The sequence below is a fragment of the Doryrhamphus excisus genome, chromosome 10 (genome assembly GCF_030265055.1).
Source record: "Doryrhamphus excisus isolate RoL2022-K1 chromosome 10, RoL_Dexc_1.0, whole genome shotgun sequence".
Taxonomy (NCBI): Eukaryota; Metazoa; Chordata; class Actinopteri; order Syngnathiformes; family Syngnathidae; genus Doryrhamphus; species Doryrhamphus excisus.
The window spans coordinates 13,429,256-13,448,724 of record NC_080475.1 but is presented as its reverse complement, the minus strand read 5'-3'; the positions used below and the strand labels follow the sequence as shown (position 1 = coordinate 13,448,724).

The 19,469-nt window shown below is 40.5% G+C and overlaps 2 protein-coding genes across 16 annotated transcripts in view; one reads left to right on the top strand and one right to left on the bottom strand.

The window, feature by feature from the left end:
• Window positions 1–170: 170 nt before the first annotated feature.
• Window positions 171–4,394, top strand: zgpat (zinc finger, CCCH-type with G patch domain). 2 transcript variants are annotated; one of them, XM_058084620.1, is made up of 7 exons: window positions 171–314; window positions 547–1,161; window positions 1,270–1,403; window positions 2,252–2,410; window positions 3,257–3,376; window positions 3,540–3,951; window positions 4,074–4,394. In XM_058084620.1, the coding sequence occupies exons 2-7, from the start codon at window positions 566–568 to the stop codon at window positions 4,210–4,212; spliced, it is 1,560 nt and encodes a 519-aa protein (XP_057940603.1). In that variant the 5' UTR covers window positions 171–314; window positions 547–565; the 3' UTR covers window positions 4,213–4,394. The 2 variants fall into 2 exon arrangements, with proteins under 2 accessions (XP_057940603.1, XP_057940602.1); XM_058084619.1 differs by having other exon boundaries at window positions 511–1,161; window positions 4,074–4,393.
• Window positions 4,395–5,654: 1,260 nt separating this feature from the next.
• cacna1db (calcium channel, voltage-dependent, L type, alpha 1D subunit, b) overlaps window positions 5,655–19,469 on the bottom strand; it is a 69,832-nt gene continuing 56,017 nt past the window's right edge. For 4 of the 14 annotated variants that reach the window (XM_058085083.1, XM_058085084.1, XM_058085087.1 and 1 more), the window contains 10 exons: window positions 16,030–16,166; window positions 15,590–15,706; window positions 15,098–15,513; window positions 14,987–15,013; window positions 14,766–14,906; window positions 12,939–13,093; window positions 11,139–11,251; window positions 10,931–11,065; window positions 10,690–10,875; window positions 5,658–9,081 (listed from right to left, as the gene is read on the bottom strand). In XM_058085083.1, coding sequence (XP_057941066.1) covers window positions 8,785–9,081; window positions 10,690–10,875; window positions 10,931–11,065; window positions 11,139–11,251; window positions 12,939–13,093; window positions 14,766–14,906; window positions 14,987–15,013; window positions 15,098–15,513; window positions 15,590–15,706; window positions 16,030–16,166 — 1,724 coding nt within the window. In that variant the 3' untranslated portion in view covers window positions 5,658–8,784. Of the gene's footprint in view, window positions 9,082–10,689; window positions 10,876–10,930; window positions 11,066–11,138; window positions 11,252–12,938; window positions 13,094–14,765; window positions 14,907–14,986; window positions 15,014–15,097; window positions 15,514–15,589; window positions 15,707–16,029; window positions 16,167–19,469 lie in introns of all 14 variants that reach the window. The other 10 variants (XM_058085080.1, XM_058085081.1, XM_058085091.1 and 7 more) reach the window with 5 other exon arrangements.

The following is a 19,469-nucleotide window of genomic DNA, read 5'->3' as shown; positions in this document are numbered from 1 at the left end:
TTCTGGATATAATATCTAATATGTAATTTAACTCTTGATTTAAATAATAAATAGTTGCGATATAAGGCTATTATAACAACCTTCTGTATGAAGTTCAAAGCACAGGAGTAGTTTCCTTTGAAAAACCACAGCGGAAGTAGTATTAGTGATACTCGCTTGATGCTTACCGGCGGATGTTGTTTTAGAATGGGCTAATGGCTGAAGTGAATTTAGCTACATTTGAATGCTGTATTATCGTCTTAAGACGAATTTCGTAGTTTTAACCACCTTTCCTGTCGATGCACCGGTTTTAGACATTTAACATCATCACTAAGGTAATTCCGTTGCTATTATGACCGCTTCAGAGCGTTACTTTGAAGGTGACTAAAACTGAGCTAGTTAGCATCAACAGGGTTTACTAGCATCACATCTAATAAGATACTCGTTTTAATTGAATTTTACTGCTATTAGTGAACTTCTTGTTTGTTGTCTGTTATTAATAATAAAACAAGTCTTACTGGTGTTTTCCAGTTTTACCAGATCTGAATGCCTGCCATTCCCATCCAGCCCAGTGCAAAGTGACACTATGGATGAGGACACACTGGAGGCAGCCATCACTACCTATGAAGCCCAGTTGCAGCAAGTGGATGTCACCCTGGCAGCTGGCTTGGACCCCTCCCAGCAACATGACCTTCTCAAACTCAGAGAGGACCTGTGTCAGCTGATAGAACTCACAAAGGCCAGCTTGTTATCTTTGAGAAAGAGTCAGCTTCTGGCCTCCCTGGAGGACATCAATGGAACGAAAGCGAATACAACCGAGGCTCATGCAAAGGGCGATTTGGATTCTGAGTTTTCTGCTTTCTACTCTGAGCTGGGGGAGTTTTCGGGGAGCAGATCTGATGCAAATGAGCAAGATCAGGAGAGTGATGGGGATGTAGATGAAGAATGTGAAGAAGAAGAAGAAGAAGAAGAAGAGGACACACTGAGTGGTACCAAAGTAAGAGCGCCATACAGGACGTCATGGGGGACACTGGAGTACCACAACGCCATGGTGGTGGGGGCGGAAGCACCAGATGGGGATGAGGCTCAAGTTCGAGTTTTGTACATTTACCCCACTCAGAAGTCCATGAAGCCGTGTCCGTTCTATTTGGAGGACAAATGTCGCTTCCCGGATAACTGCAGGTGATTTTGTCCGATCTCCATCTTTACAGTGACTCCATTTATTAGCATTAGTTTAACTTACCAAATGTGTATATGTATATATAACAATATGTGTATTTCATAATAAAGGTTCTCCCATGGTGAGGTGGTGTGCGTGTCAGAGCTCAGAGACTTCCTGGATTGTGACCTCAGTAACCTTGAGAAAGGCTCGTCCTGCTTGGCTCGGCACGAGGACGGCATTTGGTACCCAGCCAAAATTTCAGGTACTGTATTCTTTTACGGAGCTTGGTAATGGTTTTATTTACAATTGAATGCATCCCATAATCAGTTCACAGTTCCGCATGTCCAAAAGGAGTAGGAAGAAGCAAAGCTTATTAAATCCCACCCCTCCATCTGGTACTTTTACAATCAGTAACTGTTACATTTGTTCACTTCCTGCTTTCCATAATACATTTTAAGTTTTTTTTTTTAAATAATGCACCTAATAATAATAAGTAAGTACAAGGTGATATGACCATACATTGACATAATGGGTACCATAGTAACTGTCCATATCATAGTGCCATAGTAACTTATTTTTAGTCTTATGCATTATTTTAGCTGTTTGAAGATGAACTATATCAGCAAGTTGAAGTATTTGTGATTTTAGAAATAAGGAGTTATTATGTTCTCTGTAGGCGGCATTATGAATTATCCTTACTGACCTTTTTTGCAGTACATTTAGCGAGTGAAGATTGCTTTTATAGTTATTAGCCCATATTTCCACACAATAAGTAAGATATGGTAGAACCAGAGAGCAATAAAGAGTGTGGAGTGATTTCTGATGGAGAATAAATTTTGTTTTGTTCAATACTGAAATATTTCTGGCCACTTTATGTTGTATATTTGTAATATGAGGTTTCCAGCTCATATTTTCATCTATTGTGATCCCCAGAAATTTCCCCAGAAGCTAAAAAAATGTCCATCGTTATGAATGTGAGTGTGAATGGTTGTTTGTCTATATGTGCCTTGTGATTGGCTGGCCACCAGTCCAGGGTGTACCCCACCTCTCGCTCGAAGACAGCTGGGATAGGCTCCAGCATCCCCCTGCTAAAAATGTCTTTCTTTGTAGATATCGACAACGGTTTTTACACTGTCAAGTTTGACTCCCTGCTGCTGAAAGAGGCTGTCGTCGAGGCCGACTGCGTCATTCCACCTTTGAGAGAAGAAGACCCGCTTTCCTCTGACTCTGACCAAGATGGCACTGATGATGGGGTGGCTTTCGCTAAAGGTACCTTGCATGGGTGCCAGGTTAGTTGGCTGCACTGTGGCAGTTGCAGCCATATGCCGGTTATTGTAATCCCTGGCTGGAATTGGTCCCATAATCTAAAATAAATATGAGTAAGTTTTGGTAGTTTTTTTTTTTACAACAGTACATCATAATCATAATAAAAATAAAGCAATGGAACATTACAAAACAAAAATTAACAAAACTCTAAATATTTTGGATAAATGACCTGCAAAAAAAAAAAAACCCTCCCAGCAATCATTCATATTTTTGTTTCCTGATGCTGTTAAAACCCATTTTATCACGTGAATTTTTTTCAGCACAAAATTATAAAAAATTACACAATGGGGATTTTTTTTGGGTGCATTTTGTTTTTATTATTCAACAGGTAGGTTTTTGTTTTTTTTCTGTAAAAGATTACAATTAAAAAGTATTGTTATATATATTTTTTTATTGTTATAAATATAATTCTATTTGTATTATTTTGCCTCAAGTGAATCCCAGTCTAACTAATAAGAACATGAGATTTTTTTGTAATATTAAGATTAAATTTTTTATTCAATAGTAATTAAATAATTTTCAATTACCTATTAGTAACTTAGATATATTAATATTTTTGTGTTAAAACAAGAATACATTTCATTTTTAATACAAACATTTTGTAAATGTAACTATCTTTATTATTTTTTATTTATTGTAATCAGGTTTTGCCATAGCAACAAAAATAAATTTGTAGTTTTATTATTATTACAACTAAATTGTGCAATGTTTTCTTTTTTTTAGCAATAATTATTTTAGTAATACTGCAAAACTTGGTCTCATAATTGTCTTTGATCTCAACTTCAACAGTTACGGACTCTGCAGAAGACCCGGCTACAATAAATACTTCCATTTTTGGAGGTTGGGAGGCTCACACAAGAGGCATCGGATCCAAGCTAATGCTAAAGATGGGTTATGAATATGGAAAAGGTAAGTAATTATGATTTAAAAATCAATTGGTCAGTCCCTTCATTTAAAGCATGCAAACTTAGGAATGGAATCGAATCAAGGAATCGATGTCACTGTCGTAGTGATACACTGTATCAATCACACACAACGGAAATGAGATAATAACCAGGATTTGTCTTATCAGGTTTAGGGAAAATGCAGACAGGGCGAGTGGAACCCGTCATGGCGGTGCTCCTCCCCAAAGACAAATTACTGGACCAGTACGGCGAGCTCACTCAGCGACGCTCTCATAGCAAACAGCAAAAAGACGGCACCGATCAAATGCGACGACCGAAACGACACCGGAAACCCAGAGCGACCAATGGGGAGCGCCGCACCGTGTTTGACTTTCTAAACCACAAGCTCGGCGCCAAGAAACGAGACGCCGCCCAGGACGGGGCGGCATCTACTGCGCTAAGTGGCGTTGAGGCCTACAACGGGGGCAAGAGCACCAAGCGAAGTCTCAACGTAAAACTGTTCCAGGCAGCCCAGAGGGTGGCGCAGACAGAACGGGAGATCCAGAACCTGACCCAGTCACTCAGCAGGCAGACGGGAAGGTCAGTACTACTTTGCGTTGTATTCATACTAAGTACCAGGCTACTTCAAATGGTAAAAACATGATTAAATAATTTGCAATTAATTTTTTTTTGTATTTGTCACACACACGCATAAAAAAAAGGGATGCAAGCAGAGTGAAGCAACTGGAAGAGAAACTGTCGTCAGCTCGTCGGCTGCTGGTTCAGCAGAAGGCCCAGGAGACGTCCATCCAGAAAGAACACAACAAAGCAGACACGCACAAGAAGATGACCGAGTTCTAACCTTACTTTTCCTTTCATGGCTCTACTGTTTCTTTTCTACTGTTTGCACATTAGACCGTACACATAATGTTGTGCTTGTTTTCAGTTGGTATGATTTAGAAAAAAAAAAAAAATCATGTATGTATGATGACGTTTTATTTCTCCGCACTAAAAGCAGCATTTTGAGACTGTTTAAGTGTTTTTCTTCTTGTCTCTGTAGAAAAGCAGCCACTAGATGGTACTCAAGTGTAGTGTACCTTGTAAGTGAGACTTACCATATTAGCTACCAATCAAAACAGACAATACACTACCAACGTATAATGTAGAATATTAACCAACCATGTGCTTTATAATAAGCCTACATACTAAAAGCTACAGAATGTAGTCCTAATAAAAACATTCATTCATTTTCTACCGCTTATCCTCACAAGGGTCGCTGGAGCCTATCCCAGCTGTCTTCGGGCAAGAGAGGTGGGGTACACCCTGGACTGGTGGCCAGCCAGCCAATCACAGGGCACATATAGACTAACAACCATTCACACTCACATTCATACCTATGGACAATTTAGAGTTGCCAATTAACCTAGCATGTTTTTGGAATGTGGGAGGAAACCGGAGTAAATCCACACGTACACGAGGAGAACATGCAAACTCTACACAGAGATGGCCGAGGGTGGAATTGAACTCGGATTTCCTAGCTGTGAGGTCTACGCGCTAACCACTCGACTGCCATGCAGCCTCCTTAAAAAGTCATTGCAGAACATTCATTCATTCATTTTCTACCGCTTTTCCTCACGAGGGTCGCGGGGGGTGCTGGAGCCTATCCCAGCTGTCTTGGGGCGAGAGGCGGGGTACACCCTGGACTGGTCACCAGCCAATCACAGGGCACATATAGACAAACAACCATTCACACTCACATTCATACCTATGGACAATTTGGAGTCGCCAATTAACCTAGCATGTTTTTGGAATGTGGGAGGAAACCGGAGTACCCGGAGAAAACCCACGCATGCACGGGGAGAACATGCAAACTCCACACAGAGATGGCCGAGGGTGGAATTGAACTCGGGTTTACTTCTACTTTATGATTATCTTTAAGATTATCCTTGAAAGATCATTGCGTCATGTCGCATTTGATCCACTAGATGGTACTCAAGTGTAGTGTAGAGACTTACCATATTAGCTACCAATCAAAACAGACAATACACTACCAACGTATAATGCAGAATATTAACCAACTACTATGTGAGCTCTAACCTATGTGGCCTGCGTGCTAACCACTCATCCACTGTGCATACAATATATATCTATCTTTACAGTAAAAATGGGCATATTTCAGACATAGCTGATAATGGTGATTAATCATGACTCATTTGTTAGAAATCTGTGATTAATCTGATTAAAAATTTTAACCGGCCTTGTGGACAAATTGCAAAGAACAACAAAAACAAAAATGTTCACATTAGTTTTTTTTATATATAAATAATGTACAGGTTTTTTTTGTTTGTTTTTTTACAACGGTACATCATAATAAAAGTAAAGCAATGGAACATTACAAAACAAAAATTACCAAAACTCAAATATTTTGGATAAATGACCTGCAAAAAAAAAACTCCCAGCAATCATTCATATTTTTGTTTCCTGATGCTGTTGAAACCCATTTTATGACGTGAATCTTTTCAGCACAAAATTATAAAAATTTACACAGTGGGGATTTTTTTGGGGTGCATTTTGTTTTTGTTATTCAACAAGTAGGTTGTTTTTTTCAGTAAAAGATTAAAATTAAAAAGTATTGTTACATATTTTTATATTGTTATAAATATAATTTTATTTGTATTATTTTGCCTCAAGTGAATCCCAGTCTAGCTAATAAGAACATGAGATTTTTTTTGTAATATTAAAATTACAAATAGTAATTAAATAATTATGAATTACCTATTAGTAACTTAGATATATTGATCTTTTTGTGTTAAAAAGTTAAAACAAGAATACATTTCATTTTTAATACAAACATTGTGTAAATGTAACTATCTTCATTATTTTTTATTTATTGTAATTTTAGTGTGTCAGGTTTTGTCATAGCAATAAAAATAAATTTGTAGTTTTATTATTATTACAACAAAATTGTGCAATATTTTCTTTTTTTTAAGTAATAATTAAAATATATAGATGGGGACAGTCAATATAAAATAGAGGATAATCTATAAGAAAATATCTATCCATTTTAAAAGGGGCATAAAATGAGATTATGGTGATGTCATTACAACTTTTGCATGATAAATTGACATTTCTTTTTACCCTGAGACCCGAACCCATGAAACACATTAAATAACGTTACTAGTCCCAGTACATGGTGTAATAATAATAATAATAATAATAATAATCTAAACATTTTGCAGCAGTTTATGACCACAATTTGTCCTCCGTTCAAGTCAATCATTGCATATTGTGTGAAAAACAACGTATATAATGTAATGTCTGCCTGGGTGAAATAGAAATATGTCATTGGGAAGCAGAAAGATATGCCTGAGGATAAAGACTATATTTATAGATTTGTTTTTGTCTGAAGTGATATGTATTTTTTCTTTTCAAGTCCAGTCAATAACGTGAAGTCACATCTAAAAATGCGAAATGAACGGCTTTGGTCCGTCTGACTTCGGCACACATAAAAAAAATACAGTGGAACCTCTTCAGCTCATTTAGTATTTTAAGTATTCAATACTCAAGATTTTTATTTGGTGCAAAAAAATGGTGTTTTTGCTTGATTCCGCGACACAAAGATAGTCAGAACTGGTAATGGTGACATTGGAAAGTGGACATGTCTGACATGTCCTGGTTGCTCAGTCCAATGTGGTCGATGGAGATGATAATAAGTGCAATAAAAAGTGAGCTGTGGTAATGTTTCATTGTAAGAATTTAAACCAAAGACGGTATGGAGGAGGAGTGTGATGATAGCCATAGAATACAATATACATGTATATGCTCCAGCATACAAACCTAATGAGGACAAGCAACATAGAAAACGGATGAATGAATGTAGTTTATTAATTTAAATATATTTTATTTATATTTGTATATAATACAGATTTAAAATTGTATTTATTACATTATGAATTAGGAGTCACACTTTTTATTATTTTTTTAATTTTGCCCGTCAGTGAAATATAAACACATATTTATTTCCCTTTTGTGCATGCTAGTGCAAAAAAAACATATTAATATGAGCTAGCTAAAAATGGACATGATGGGAAATACTTATTTTGACGCTAACGACCTTACAAAAAAGACTAAAAATTACAAAACTGAATTGTATATTAATCAAGTTACAGCGTTAGTGTTATTTGTAGCAGCTAACACTACAAAATATATTTACGTCAGAATTTTTTTGCTGAGGACTGGAGCACACGTGCTGGAAGATACAGCCATCCCAAAGAGATCGGAGTTGGAAAGAAATATGCGTTCATGTTAGCAAGTGTGCTTCCACTTTAAATGTATCTATTTGTATGCATTTTTGCCCGTCAGTGAAATATGAACATGTATTTTCCTTTGTGCATTATAGTGCAAAAAACTATGAGCTAGCTAAAACTGGACATGATCGGAAATACTTATTTTGACGCTAAAGACCTCACAAAAAAGACTCAAAAAAATTCCATTTACATAACTTAATTGTATATTAATCAAGTTACAGCGATAGTGTTATTGTAGCAGCTAGCACAACAAAATATATTTCCGTCAGAATTTGTTAGCTGAGGACTAGAGCACACGTGCTGGAAGATACAGCCATCCCAAAGAGATCGGCGTGAGAAAGAAATATGTGTACTTCCCCTTTAATGTATCTATTTTTATGTATTAATGATTAATTCAATACAATTTTATTTATATTTTTATATAATTATTTAAGGCAGGGGTGGCTAAACTACGGCCCGGGAACCACATCCGGTCCACTGCACTGTCTAAGAAGTAAAAAAGGAGGTTCACATCCTGATATTGTATATCATACATCTTTTATTTATGTGTAAAACTGTAAAATTCAATTTAATTTGATGTGATCTGACCTTCAATGGGGTAGAAGAGATGTATGATGATAACCATAGAACCGTGGAGTCATGTTACGTCACATGAACTGCCCTTTTTTTTTCTCACCATTTATATATTATACGCATCCGTGACTAAATGTGGCTGTTTATGTGTACCATAAACAAAGATGTTATAATGGCCATATTTTGACCTTGGAACAGATCATTTCTATTAAAAATAGACCCGTAAGAGGTTCCACTGTATTTCGAGTATTATTTAGAAGTTCAAAGCAAGCTAAAGAATGTAAATAAATGAAATGCTTACACACTCGCAAGCCTCGTCATTGATCAGCACTCGTGAAATGAAGCGTTCACACCCGGAGGGGGGAGGGAGGGGCTATAAAAAAAAAAAAAAACAACATCTCATGAGTGTGCTTGTTTTCATAGGTGTTGTTCAGTTGTTGTCGTGTAGAAAGACAAAACAAGGCACTTCATTCTTTTACGTCGTCTATTGCAGGAGGACAATCAATCAATCAATCAATCAATCAATAGAAAAAAAAATCCATGGTGTTGGTTGCTATAGCGATGTGATGCATATCATCTCGTCCGTGAGGTCCTCCTCCTCTTGCTTGGCGGCGGCGGAAGAGGAGTACGTCTCCTCATCGCTGTAGTCCCGCATGTTCGCCACGGCGGGGTCCGAACCTGGGGTCCCCGAGCCGCCACCTATGTCGGCCATGCTGCCGTTCAACAAGTTGCTGGCGGCACTCTCCATTTCGTCGATGGTCAACTCGCAGGCATCTGCGATTTCCTGTTTGGTCGCCGATACAAATTTGGGATCCCTGGCATATTTTCCCAGACCCTCGGAGATCAACGCCTGGGAACCAGGAAGGAAAGAAATGTTGGACAGGTGACGATGGAAACGCAATGATGGGCTGTTTCATCCCTGATGACCACTAGAGCGCATACTCATATAGTTGCTATATAGTATATTGTATATTATATAGTATATTGCATATAGTATAGTACTATGATGGGCAGTTTCTCAGTCAATTTGCAATTATATTGTATTGTTGTCATTAGGACTACATTCTGTAGCTTTTAGTATGTAGGCTTATTATAAAGCACACAAAATTAGAGCTCACATAGTAGTTGGTTAATATTCTGCATTATACGTTGGTAGTGTATTGTCTGTTTTGATTGGTAGCTAATATGGTAAGTCTCACTTACAAGGTACACTACACTTGAGTACCATCTAGTGGCTAGGGGTAGGGTTCGGGTGGTTAGCGCGCAGACCACACAGCTGGGAGACAAGGGTTCAATTCCGCCCCCATCTCTGTGTGGAGTTTGCATGTTCTCCCCGTGCATGTGTGGGTTTTCTCCGGGTACTCCGGTTTCCTCCCACATTCCAAAAACATGCTAGGTTAATTGGTGACTCCAAATTGTCCATAGGTATGAATGTGAGTGTGAATGGTTGTTTGTCTATATGTGCCCTGTGATTGGCTGGCCACCACTCCAGTACCCCGCCTATCGCCCGAAGACAGCTGGGATAGGCTCCAGCACCCCTGCGACCCTCGTGAGGAAAAGCGGTAGAAAATGAATGAATGAATTAATGTATATTTGTATGTAATACAGATTTAAAATTGTATTTATTACATTATTAATTAAAAGTCATACTTTTTGGAATTTTGCCCGTCAGTGAAATATGAATACATATTTATTTCCCTTTTGTGCATTCTCGTGCAAGAAAACATATTAATATGAGCTAGCTAAAAATGGACATCCTGGGAAATACGTATTTTGACGCTAAAGACCTCACAAAAAAGACTCCAAAATACTCCATTTACATAACTGTGTACCCCACCATAGTAGGGCTTCAGCAAGTTTGTCGGCTAGTCCAGTGTGAAATACAGTTGACAGACTAAAATGTATTTATTTTGCTGGTATGGAACCAGGAACTCCAACCACTTGTGCCTGATGGCGGCGTCTTTAGGAATTGTAAACAAACGTAGCTTTCCCGTACAAGCCATTGCTAGCAAAAGAAACAGAAAAGCAGAGCTTGGGGGATGCCCATATAAGGAAGTCCCCTCCTCTGTGACATCACAAAGGGGTAATTTAACCACGCCTTTTAAAACCGAGCATTTTGAGTCATCCCAAACTTATTTCAGAGTTTACTTCCAAATGACGTCAACTTATTTATCTGAAACTTTGGCATGGTTTAATACGAGAATACAACATTCTGACATTCTTTTCAGATATAAAAATAAAATAGGTGTTTTGTTCTTTATTTTATTGGAGACAGTAAAATTGTATGTGCCCTGTGAAAAGTAAAAAACTAGGACAAAGGGGATAAGCTGTATAGAAAATAGATGGAAAATGCATGTTAACCAAAAGTATATATTTTTTTACTGTCCTAATATTTTTTTCCCAAATATTGTACAGTATTGTGATTATGCTTGTTAGCTGAGTGGTCAAAGGCACTCACCGCCTCCACCAGACTGTTGGCGCTGCCTCTCTTCTGCAAGAAATGCGAGCGGCTCTCTGCGGGAAGTTGAAGTCGGGAAGATGATCGCCCGCGGACGGACACACCGTCCTGTCCTTCCGTGTACCACGAGCTCCTCTTCAATGACGTCGGGATGTTGCCAACGCTTCCTGAGCTCCTCCAGTCCACCTGAGGAAAAGTATACTGTAGTCTTCGATATTTATACACGGGAACATATTAGCACCTGTATGAGTGGCGTGTAGCAAGGTGAGCAGTCGCTGGCCAGGGGCGAAGCAGGGGGCGTGGCCCAGGAGTAGACGGACCGTGTGGGGGAGAGGCGTTGAAGTCTACTGGCGTCAAGACCGGCCACCGCCATGACCTTCAAATATCATTGTGATAAGTAAAAAGAGTGTGATAATATCAGAAAATTACACGTTTTTTTTTTTTTTTACCTGTTGTTGAAGCAAATGTAGAGGAAGTGCTGTGCAGGAAGGAGAAGGAGGAGCTTCCTCCTGACCACTTCTTTTACGAAGACACTCGAAACTGAACGCTGATCTGTTGAGAGCTGAGCGGACACATAAAACTATGCTTTTCAGTTTTGGACAGTTCCATCTGCAGGACGCTAATTAGCCACGTTTACATGAGGAGTTTGTCTCTTTCCGAATGGAATCTTTCCGAAAGCAATGGTATACATGGAAAGGAATATTCCAATCTCTTGTCTAGTACATGCGCCGCTATAATCAACCAGAATAGTCAATGGGGCATACGCAGTAAAACATAAACATCAACATCACGTGACACCGACTTCCTCGAATTTTTCCTTTCACTTGTTAGAATAACTCCATATTCCCAGTTTTTTGTTCGCCCAGTTTTGAAATTTAGTTTGAATCAAAAACAAACTTTCCGCAGCAGTCCAGTGTCGATTGCTCGCCTCCATTTTTTTAAATCGAAGAACGTCTCAAGCTGCGTGTTACGTCATATCTCAGCATTCGCTGAAAGAACGCACCCGGGAACAGGAAAAGATAAAGTTCAATCTTGATAATATTTTATAATTAAGCTCGGCACTTGTTTTATATAGATATATATTTTCTTTTTTCATAAAACTGGAGCGCACAGACCTCACAGCTAGGAGACAAAGGTTCAATTCCATCCTCGGCCATCTTCTGTGTGAAGTTTGCATGTTCTCCCCGTGCATGCGTGGGTTTTCTCCGGGTACTCCGGTTTCCTCCCACATTCCAAAAACATGCTAGGTTAATTGGCGACTCCAAATTGTCCATAGGTATGAATGTGAGTGTGAATGGTTGTTTGTCTATATGTGCCCTGTGATTGGCTGGCCACCAGTCCAGGGTGTACCCCGCCTCTTGCCCGAAGACAGCTGGGATAGGCTCCAGCACCCCCCCCCCCCCCCGTGACCCTCGTGAGGATAAGCTGTAGAAAATGAATGAATGAATGTTTCCCAGTTATTAAAGGATTGTAGACCTTCCAGAATCTGCACCTATTCCAGCTGTATTTCCTTGGATTTCCAAAACAGTTTGTTTCAATGACAGCTGGGATAGAGTTCAATCCCACCCTCGGCCATCTCTTGTGTGGAGTTTGCATGTTCTCCCCGTGCATGCGTGGGTTTTCTCCGGGTACTCCGGTTTCCTCCCACATTCCAAAAACATGCTAGGTTAATTGGCGACTCCAAATTGTCCATAGATATGAATGTGAGTGTGAATGGTTGTTTGTCTATATGTGCCCTGCGATTGGCTGGCCACCAGTCCAGGGTGTCCCCCACCTCTTGCCCGAAGACAGCTGGGATAGGCTCCAGCAACCCCTGCGACCCTCGTGAGGAAAAGCAGTAGAAAACGAATGAATGAATGAATAAAACTGGACTTGTGAATGGCGTATAGAAGGGTTTAGATTCTGTTCCACAGATGGCGCTAATGCACAAGAAAGCTGCTTGCCAACCGCCAATAAACAACAGAAGAAGAAAAACACCACGAAGAAGAACGCACCCTGACAACTTTCCGTTTGAGCGGGTACAAGATACCTCAATCGGATTGGGGAAAGGAATATTCCACCCCTGGGAATCCCATTATATATTCATTCGGATTGGCAGTTTTCTTTCGGAATGAGGTGTATACAAAGGTTACATTCTTTCCGTTTGAGCAAATAACCCGAATGGAATTGGAATATTTGGGTCCATGTATACGTGGCTAATAATTGACTCCATTTTGAAGGTTTAAATGGGAATGAAAGCCATTATGTACATGCGTCACCTTGAGGCGAAGATAGAAACCATCTCCTGGGCGACTGCCTGTCCTCTTGGCATATCGGTTGCTGGTCATCGTCATAGAAACAATCAGACTGATGTTCCAAGCTGGAGACCCCGCCTTCCAAATCCACGTTGTCTTTATTTGACAGCCTGCAATACAAGAAGGTTTGGATATACTTTACAGAAGTCACTTTATCACATACTACAGTATTAATTGGCCCTGTACCCTAGAAACCGCCTATGAATGATACAGGAAAAAGGCCGAAATGATACTGTGTCAAAGCCCAGGGGCAGTGATACTGGTAAAATATAGAGTTTAACCATGTCCAGTATCAGCCCCCGTAGCTGTCCACTCAGAGCGCGCTGCTCTGGTATCGTGTCCGTGAAACAACCAATCAGAGAACAGCGCACGAATGCTTAGTGCCTAATGCTTCTCCGGTCACCAAAAAAACCAAACTTGATTAATGGAACTTTAATTATCAGACATTGATAAGATAAGACTGTTGATAAAATATTATTGTTGAAATATTTTTGCAATTATTGTGTTTACACTGTTTAGATATAATACATGTAATAAACTGAACATTTTCTGGAAACAAAATGGTCTTTTGATTAAATAGTACGTGATAATAAGCTCATGATTAAATAGTAAGTGATAACTAGAAAATTCCCGCGGAAATTTTGATGGGCTTGCCACCTGTGCTGTGAACCTCGGGCTCGGTGTTCAAACAGTTACCATGCTAGCACCTAGCAAGAAGTACCGAAAAGGTAGATGCAGTCCCACCGTGTCCCCACATCATGCCATGTGTCTATTTGCATTTAGACATTAATAAATTAGCTTAAATGCTAACAAGCTAACGGCTACCAAGCTAGCACCTAGCAAGACAGCCTCAGGTCACGAAAAGTTTGGGGCAGTCCCATAGTGTCCCCACATCATGCCACGTGTGTATTTGCCTTTAGACATGAGTAAATTTGCTTAAATGCTAACATGCTAACAGTCATCATGCTAGCACCTAGCAAGAGGGCCTCAAGTTTAGAAAGTGCCAAGGTTGTCCTATAACTTCCCTACATCATGCCATGTGTGTATTTGCCTTTAGACATGGGTAAATTAGCTTAAATGCTAACATGCTAACAGTCATCATGCTAGCACCTAGCAAGAGGGCCTCAAGTTTAGAAAGTGCCAAGGTTGTCCTATAACTTCCCTACATCATGCCATGTGTGTATTTGCCTTTAGACATGGGTAAATTAGCTTAAATGCTAACATGCTAGCAATTAGCATTTAGCCACAGAGAGAGTTGAGAAGTTTATCTAAAAAATGAGCCGTAAATCATGGCCGTATGGCTGAGCTACAAGGCTGTGAAAAGTCTGTAAATTCTCGTTTTCTCTGGAATATGGCTGTTCTAAAAATAGAACAGGTGTACCTAATCTAGAGGCCCATTTTTGAACATTTTGGTTTATAGCATCGCCATAGTTACACAAAACATTCCAAAAAATAAATGCTGCTGTAGTCCCGAGCCTCACGATTCCGGCAGTGTAACATGTGTGGGGGTCCTTTTTGCGGTTTTGGCCGCATTACGCGCGCAAAAATGGGACGATTAAGATATAATAATAGCTAAACACCACAAGGAATAACAATATGGGCTTGCTCAGTAATGCAAGCCCCATAGTAAGCCCATAATAAGATCATCACATGGTTTGTCTGGTATCAGGCCCGGTATCATGCCACCGCGTGCATGATACCTGGCCTGATACCAAACAAACCATATGATAACCTATAAGTATAGCTTTTATAGCAATATGTATATCACTAAATACACTGTACCTGTCGTTTGTGAGTATGATGTCCTCATGGGACTCGTCCCCGCTATAGTAGTACTCTGCTGAGCCTTGATCTTCATCGCTGTCTCCTCCCCCTACGTCTAACCGCCCGATGTTGGTGTAGTTCCCCCTAACATTCTCTGACCTGTTGAGCCAACGTCAAATCAATACTATTGACATGTTCCACTATAATATAATAACATTATAATATGTCATATACAGCACCTAATGTAGGCCTCATAGCAGCGCCTCCTGGTGACAATGCATGAATTAATGTCGAAAAATAATAATATTAATCAATAAATAATTGAAGATCAGAGTGACTATGTTGTATACCTCATGGAGAGGGACTTCCAAGGCTTGCCGGTGGACAACGGTGACCTCGTCCTGCCTGCCGAGGTCGGGCGGTTGGGCGATAGGAAACACTTCTGCTGCCTCTCGTTGGTGATGGAGAGAAGCGGCGGCACGTTGGCGTTGTTCAGGTTGGAGTTGGAGGGAATGGGCGACTGTTGGCTATTGGAATTAAAGCAGGAGTAGTCTGACGGATGATGATGATGATGATGGTGATGATGATCCATCTCCTCCATTCTGTTGTTGTCTATCTGGTCCGTGTGTGCGGGTTCGGTTGTTGAGGCACTGGAGGAAAATGGGAGGATCTGAAGAGGACGTTGAGTGACGGTGGTCGGCTGGGTTAAGCCTTGCGGGGTGGCGTTGATGTGGTTGGCGTGGTTACCGAAAAGGCCGCCATTACGCTGTAGAATACAATCAATAATTCTTACAAAATTAAATAAATACATATGACTTTTTATTAACATGCATTCAAAATACCCTAAAAATTCCTTCATCTTCCTCCTCTGTTAAATCTACAAGCCCCTCCTCCTGCAGGTCACATGATATGGCTCGACGGATCTCGGGTCCAATGTCATGCAGCGTACGCAGGCCAGCCTATAAAACACAACGTTAACCAGCAAATACAGTGGTATGAAAAAGTATCTGATGAAAATAAATTCATAAAAATCATTAAAACGTGAAAACCTACAAATGTTTGGGCGGTTTTAGTTAAAACAGACACTGTTTTTTGATCCCATTTGATGGTGATTTTATGCAGAAATGTGAGAAATTCCAAAAGGTTCAGATACTTTTTCATACCACTGTATGTACAGTACATGGGGGGGGGGGGGGGGCAATTTGATTTTTTTTTAATGTATAACAATTGACAATAGGGAAGCCATTTTGTGTTACTGTGTTGTGTTGGCCTGGTCAGTCACCTGCAAAGCCATGGTGGTGTTGATCCTGTCGAAGGAGCGCCTGCCCACGAGGCCTTTCTCTTTGCGCCTCTTGAACTTCCTGAAGTAGTCCTGTATCAGGAAGGTGGCATAGAACTTCCCCACTGTTACCTCGTCATCTGAGTGAACACACCACACACACCGGAGGCCTCCCGTATCAACAACAAAATACTTCAAAATATCCTTCAACCTTCCTGGCCCTGGAAAACATAGCTCCCTTTGACCACATAGTCATGAATTGAACTTCACAAACAGCCAGCATTAACGCCGATGGTGAGTTCACTGTCAACGACTTTCACACCAACAGTTTTTGAGTTAAAGGGGACCTATTACGCTCATTTTTCAGCCCTTTGTATTGAGTTGTGGACTCCTATAGAGCAGCTACACACAATAACCAGCACACAAAGCTTTGTAGATCTTCCAGAATCTGCACCTATTCTGCTGTATTTCTTTGGATTTCGCCGTTTTCAGCGAAAACAATCTGTTTTAATGTATTCCACCCACGGCCTGCCTACAAATATGCCCACTGCGCTGTGGTTGGTGACACTCGCGAGTGCTTAATAGGACTTCCGATTTGTACCACTAGCTAGCGAATCATTTTAAAATATCGTCTTTTAACATACAGTCGGACAGTCTGAAGTTTGTCAAGAAAAATGGTTACTTCAAGACATCTCTCAATGATACGTAGCTTTAGCATTTTAGCATTAGGTTTTCTACAGCATCGGTAACGTCTAATGGGGTCATAAATTATGGTGGGAAACGGCTATTAGGGTGAGGAGCTCAGCCATCCGGGAGGGGCTCAGAGTAGAGCCGCTTCTCCTTCGCATCGAGAGGAGTCAGTTGAGGTGGCTCGGGCTTCTAGTCCGGATGCCTCCCGGACGCCTCCCTGGTGAGGTGTTCCGGGCATGCCCAGCCGGGAAAAGGCCCCGGGGCAGACCTAGGACACGCTGGAGGGACTATGTCTCACAGCTGGCCTGGGAACGCCTTGGTGTCCTCCCGGTGGAGCTGGAGGAGGTGGCCGGGGACCGGGAAGTCTGGGCTTCCCTACTAAGACTGCTGCCCCCACGACCCGGACCCGGATAAGTGGAGGAAAATGGATGGATGGATGGAACGGCTATTAGCAACCCCGCTCTATGCTACACAGATAACCGCGTTTGCTCCATGACACCGATAAACTGTTACTTACTGCTTGCAATTCTGACTCTTCCACACAACCTAGTCACGTCGGAAAGGCGTACGTAGGGCTTCAGCAAGTTTGTCGGCTAGTCCAGCTGCATACTGACCCATGTTCACAAAATAATCCAGTATGAAATTATGTTTCTTTTGCTGGTCGGGAATCAGGAACTCCAACTTCCTGACGGTGGCGTCTTTAGAAATTGTAAACAAATGTGGCTTCCCCGTACAAGTTTAGCAACGTAAACAGGGGACCAGAACCTAGAGAGCTTATCTAGCTTACAGTCACGCCTGGTAGGGAATCAGGAACTCCAACTATTTGTGTTTGATGGCGACGTCTTTAGGAATTGTAAACAAATGTGCCTTTCCTGTACGAGCCGTTGCTAGCAACAGAAACAAAAGAGCAGAGCTTAGGGGATGCCCATATAAGGAAGTCCGCTCGCTGTGATGTCACAAAAAGGCAGTTTAACCACGCCTTTTGAAACCGAGCGTTTTGAGTCATCCCAAACTTATTTCAGAGGTCAACTTAATTATCTGAATTGTAAACAAATGTGCCTTTCCTGTACGAGCTATTGCTAGCAACGGAAACAGAGGAGCACAGCTTATATGGGGGAGGCCCATATATGGAAGTCTACCCCTCTGTGACATCACAAAGGGACAGTTTTACCACGCCTTTTGAAACTGAGCGTTTTGAGTCATCCCAAACTTATTTCAGGGCTCACTTCCATATGCTTAAACCTCATTATCTGAAACTTTGGCATCATTTAACACAAGAATACAACATTCTAACAACATTTATGGGTCAGAAAAGTGGAAAAAGCATAATAGGTCCCCTTTAGTAAAATGTACAAAAATTGCCAATGTTTTTGACCCAGCCTTAATTAGGTGTTATCTGGAGTATTTAGGATGTGTATTGGTGGGGGTTTACTCCACTGCCTCTTCTTTTGAGGGGGGGGGGGTTTAGTCCAAGGAGAACTTTATTACTACAAATTCATATATTCTATATTTATACATTTTCAACATACTGAAAATGTATTAAATATATATCAGAATAAGTATTCATTCATTCATTTTCTACCGCTTTTCCTCACGAGGGTCGCGGGGGTGCTGGAGCCTATCCCAGCTGTCTTCGGGCGTGAGGCGGGGTACACCCTGGACTGGTCGCCAGCCAATCACAGGGCACATATAGACAAACAACCATTCACACTCACATTCATACCTATGGACAATTTGGAGTCGCTAATTAACCTAGCATGTTTTTGGAATGTGGGAGGAAACCGGAGTACCCGGAGAAAACCCACGCATGCACGAGGAGAACATGCAAACTCCACACAGAGATGGCAGAGGGTGGAATTGAACCCAGGTCTCCTAGCTGTGAGGTCTGCGCGCTAACCACTCGACCGCCGTGCCGCCCCGGAATAAGTATAATACATACTATTTTATATTGTATTATGGCCTGTATTATTACAATTTTCATGCACAGTTCTTCTCTGCTGAACCCTTGGAGTTTCATGAGAAGGTAATGACTGAAACAATGAAAAAAATGTCTCCCAGAAAGCAAACGTGAAGAACATCATGCAGGGTGGCAGCGTAGCTTAGAGAAGCAGCAGGTCTGGGTCTTGAGACATAAAGTAAGACACAAACTAGAGGACATTCAAGCTGTCAACTACAAAGACCTCATGATGTATGCGCCATGCAGAGAGGCTCATCATGGTGTGATCCACTCAGATAGATAGAGGACTGGAATGAGGAGAGAGAGAGAGACTAAACTTCAGCTGCATCATCAAGTGCAGGATTAGATGATTTCATTTTCAATAATGATATTTCCATCATCACCATTTCTTGGCTTTTTTTTTTTAAAGGAGAGAAAAAAACCAAGTAAAGATGATGAATGCTTGAAGGTGGAAGCATCAATGATGTCACCTGCATCACATGACACAGCTGAAGACGACTACAAAAGGCTCTGTTCAGGAAATACATAAATAAACACATTTAATTTTGAGCTCACACAAATAAACAAAAATATGTTAGTGTGAGAGGTCTCACTTGCTCACATTTTGTATTTGCTGAAAATTTATGGGCGACTTTAAGAGCTAATATGCTAATAATAAAGAAAAATAGTAATACAAAAATATGCTTGCTGACTGTATTTTTTAAAATAAAATAAAATAAATAAAAAAATAAATAACCCAATTTCCCAAATTGATATCACTTTGCATAAAATTAGATTTTATTTTTTGTAATTATCG

Bases quoted from the DNA above. Each gene is read 5' to 3' on its own strand.
- zgpat (XM_058084620.1), top strand. From the start codon at position 566: ATGGATGAGGACACACTGGAGGCAGCCATCACTACCTATGAAGCCCAG. The intron at 1,404-2,251 runs GTACTGTATTCT...CTTTCTTTGTAG, and splicing joins GTACCCAGCCAAAATTTCAG to ATATCGACAACGGTTTTTAC. The intron at 2,411-3,256 runs GTACCTTGCATG...CAACTTCAACAG, and splicing joins TGGGGTGGCTTTCGCTAAAG to TTACGGACTCTGCAGAAGAC.